The sequence below is a fragment of the Rhamphochromis sp. 'chilingali' genome, assembly GCF_963969265.1.
Source record: "Rhamphochromis sp. 'chilingali' genome assembly, chromosome: 14".
Classification (NCBI taxonomy): Eukaryota; Metazoa; Chordata; class Actinopteri; order Cichliformes; family Cichlidae; genus Rhamphochromis; species Rhamphochromis sp. 'chilingali'.
Genome location: NC_137941.1, coordinates 12303182 through 12306981, shown reverse-complemented (window position 1 = coordinate 12306981; position 3800 = coordinate 12303182). Strand labels below are relative to the sequence as shown.

Here is a 3800-nt window from a genome sequence, read left to right as displayed (position 1 = left end):
ATGTGCGTTTGTGTGGAAACAGACAACAGACATTTCATGGTATCAAACAATAACGGTCTGTGGAATGTAAACCACTTCCCTTGGTACTGCAGCACAGATCCTGTTGGCTGAATAACATAACATATATGCTCACAGCTGAAGCGCTCAAATTTTTTCCTTTCTTATGTGGTTGTGTTTGAATTTTATAGTATATATGTGCAGCTTCTACTCAAGTAAGTCTTATCTTTAAAGATTCTGATTCAGCATATTAACATGATAAACTTCTGTTTTATTAATTCAGTAGTTATTGAAGTCATTTCTCTTTTAAAATGTGTAGATTTCAGAAGTTATTCTACCTTTATGACATATGTGAAAGAAGGTCTTGTACATGAGATGTACTGTTAAAATACAAGGCTTCTGTGGCTCAGGTGGTAGAGTGGCTTGTCTATCAATTGGAAGGTTGGGGAATAGGCTAGGCTCCTCCAGTCTGCATACTGAAGTAGTGACCAAGGGTTGTCCTCGATGCATCTATCTGTATGTGTTTGTAAATGTTAGAAAACGGTCAGACATCTGTAAAAGCTGCATGAATGTTTGTGTGATTGAGTGAATGAGACTTGTAGTGGACTATGCTTTGATTTGAAAGATGCTGTATATGTACCAGTCCTTTTAAAAATAGAGAAAATGCCAGCATCAAATCAACATGGATGCTTTTCTTTATTAAAGACATTTCCTACATTTGGAAACAACAAACTAACACATAATGGGAACAGCAACAGAGTGCCGCCTAAAATAAACTGATCCTTTTCTAAACTTTGCTTTGGATTAGTGCATCGTGGTCTTGATTTCTACATATCTGCAAGTTTCTGTCAGAGAAAACAAAGCACCTGCAAAGGTTTTGCTTTTCAGATGTTGAATTTATTCCTTAAACATACAGTATCAATATTTACACTACAAATTCCCCGAAAGGCAAAATTGAAAGGCAGCTTCCAAACAACAGTTTTAGCAGAGGTCATCCAGCAAATGACAATATAGCATGGCTTAAATGAACACAGACACATAAGCAATTTATAGTCATCATCAAACATTTTACTGTACAAAACAAAATGGGGGTCAAAATCAAGCTCTTGAAACAGAACCACTTAGTCACGCATCACATGGAAAGTAAATTGGTGTTTTGTGCTGACAGAAAAGAGACCTTCCATTCTTAAAGCTAGTAGTCTTTTTTTTTATTGTTCTTCGAGGGCCTTGACGTGCAGCCAAAGCATACTGATCACTGTCATTTAAGTCCAATCCTGAGTTCATATCAGTAATTGTGTGGACAGTGCAGGACTCGTAGATTAAGCTACAGTTAGCATTCTATAGCTACATTTTGAATTACAGTGCTGGTGTTGCAGCCATACATTGATAAGCCACATAGTAAGTCCTTTTTGGCATAAGTTGAGCTTTTTGCCAGTCCATCAGTTAGAACCAAACTGATGTCTTTGCTTTGGTTTGATCAAGAGCTGCAAAGAGAAACAAACAGGGTTAAAATGTTATTGTGAGTTTAAGATTTAATGGCGCAGTAAAAAAAAAACATGTGAACTTTGACCAAGGCTTGTCAGAGTTACTGAGCCGTTATATCTACCTGTGTCATATGCCTCTAAAGATCCATGGAGACCAGAAGGAGTCCAAGTGGCAGAGGTAGCCGTGACATTGTTGTTGCTGCTGGGTTCGATCCCTGCCTTCACCCCCTTGCCGTGTGGGGAACCCCCTGTGTTGGTGGATGTCTGACTTTGGCTCCTAACACCAGGCAGCACGAGTGAATTGAATCTGGAATCCAATGCCGTGCTGTGAGCTGGGTATGTATGAAGCATGGGGTGATGGTGCCGAGTGTGGATGTGGGGGTGGGAATGGTAGACGTCATGAACATTTGGGTAACCGCTTGTGCTCTGGTGGTTCAGGCTGTAGGTCCAGCTATCAGGAAGGGTAGCTGCAGGTGAGAGGCTGGCCTGGGAAAGCATGTGGCCGGCCCACAGAGCTCCATCCTGTTGGTTGAATGAAACAGGGCTGGAGGAAAAGCCTGGGTGGACTGAAACAGAAACAGCGGGGATACAGGAGCTGCTCTGGGATGGATAAGTGTTGTTCCAAGCTGAGCTTCCCTGACCTTCAGTGAGAGAGCCACCATCTGAAACAATCACATCACAAAGACTTAAAAGACTGACACAAGCTATTTTTCACAATTTTTAGATTTAATTTTTAGGGGTTTTGTAACTATTTGGATAGTTAAACCAAGTCAGTGCATCAACTACATAGGCAAGTGTTGCCTACTCACCTTTCCATAGGCCAGCGGTGGTTGAAGCCAAAGGCTGAGTCACTCTAATGGGCTTGGTATCGCCACTGAAGGTGCTGGACTGACTCAGAGCACGAGAGAAGTGCTCATCTACCACATCACCAATGTTTCCTTGGAAGTAGGTAAACAATACACACCGGGAACTCAAGTACTCCGTCTCTGCTGGCTGAGTACCATCCTTTAACTCGGAATCAGATGAAGATCTGCTGCCTGATTCAGCACCTGCTGCTGCAGGACCCTGCTGTAGGACCTCTTCTCTGGGCAGTATCCCTCTTCCTCCTCCTTGGTGTTGGTCCATGCACTCCTGCATCTTACTGTAAACACTCAGCTTTCTCTGGAATGAGATACAAATAGAGATTAAATGAAAGTTTAAAAGAACAGTAGCTCAAGTTTATTAGAATTTAAATTTTAAAATAATGACCATCTTTGTGTTGGTTTTGAATAGATATAATACAGAAGACAATAATTTCTCACATGTTGGTGGTGCTAACAGTTACACAGAGTTCTAAATGTCATAAATAAATGACATGGAGTCACACTGTACCACTAATTATTTGATGTGGAAGCTGACTGGGAATCGTGTGAAACTAAGATTCTTTTCGCCTCCATTTTGCATTCAAACTATTTGTAAAGCTCAGTGTGCCTGATCCACATTCCTCAGTGACTGACTGACTGTCATTACATCACCGTTTGACCGCAGGATTAATAGTTCCGTGTCATTACGCCTGACCTGTGTTGAATACCAATCTCCAGACTGGAATTTAATCACACAAAAAGGAAATTTAAGGTAAAAGTTATTAAAGAAATTGAAGGATAAAGACTTTGGAACAGAAACAAATTGAAATCGATTGTTCACCAAGGACATTTTATAAATCATCTTAAAACTTTCCTCCGTTGATGATATTTAACAACTTTTTTCTGCTATAATATTTTAATTCCAAACTCAGTTTTAGTTATTTTTTTGTCTTCTGCCAGGTACTTAATTATTATACATTTAGTTTTATAAATCTTTTGCTTGTAGTATGCTTGTAAATTGAATACGAATTTCGATTATCTTGTGAAAATAGAAAAGTCACGCGTCCCCCTGTAGGGCACACGAGCCCTCAAATGGGAAAAAATAAGCTTATTTTCAAGCAAAAAGGAAAGCCTCGAGCTGAGATCTCGGTGTCTGCCCCTCTTAGTGCCTTCAAAAGTTTTGCGATGAATGTCTCACCTGTTGTTGTTGGTGATGGTGGTTATAGTAAGTTGCCTTGTACGCCGCTGCTGGGAGGTAGTGCGCTCCATAGCTTTGGTGGTACATCACATCCAGGCAACTCATCGCGACGGAGCGAAACGGATAAGGAGAAGAGGGAAGCCGAAGGAGAGAAACTGGCGAAACACAGCCGAGGGGTACTCTCCTTGAAACTTCAGACGGGCTGTGTCTTCTGAGCCATCAGTGTCTCCATATATGCCCAAACGCATACAATAGCCATGTCGCCCAGTTTGCATAGAA

At 41.0% G+C, this 3800-nt stretch overlaps 1 protein-coding gene across 1 annotated transcript; it reads right to left on the bottom strand.

Moving 5' to 3' along the window:
* Positions 1-768: 768 nt before the first annotated feature.
* vgll3 (vestigial-like family member 3) lies at positions 769-3641 on the bottom strand. The gene is made up of 4 exons (XM_080903126.1): positions 3522-3641; positions 2291-2642; positions 1604-2143; positions 769-1481 (listed from the first exon to the last, which is right to left on the bottom strand). Exons 1-4 carry the CDS (start codon positions 3624-3626, stop codon positions 1441-1443), a joined length of 1038 nt encoding a protein of 345 aa, XP_080759252.1. The 5' UTR covers positions 3627-3641; the 3' UTR covers positions 769-1440.
* Between the last annotated feature and the right edge of the window lie 159 nt (positions 3642-3800).

Excerpts from the sequence above, each read along its gene's own strand:
- vgll3 (XM_080903126.1), bottom strand. The coding sequence starts at position 3,626 with ATGAGTTGCCTGGATGTGATGTACCACCAAAGCTATGGAGCGCACTAC. Across the intron at positions 2,144-2,290 it reads CACCGCTGGCCTATGGAAAG|ATGGTGGCTCTCTCACTGAA; the intron begins GTGAGTAGGCAA and ends TGATTGTTTCAG. Across the intron at positions 1,482-1,603 it reads TTTAGAGGCATATGACACAG|CTCTTGATCAAACCAAAGCA; the intron begins GTAGATATAACG and ends TTCTCTTTGCAG.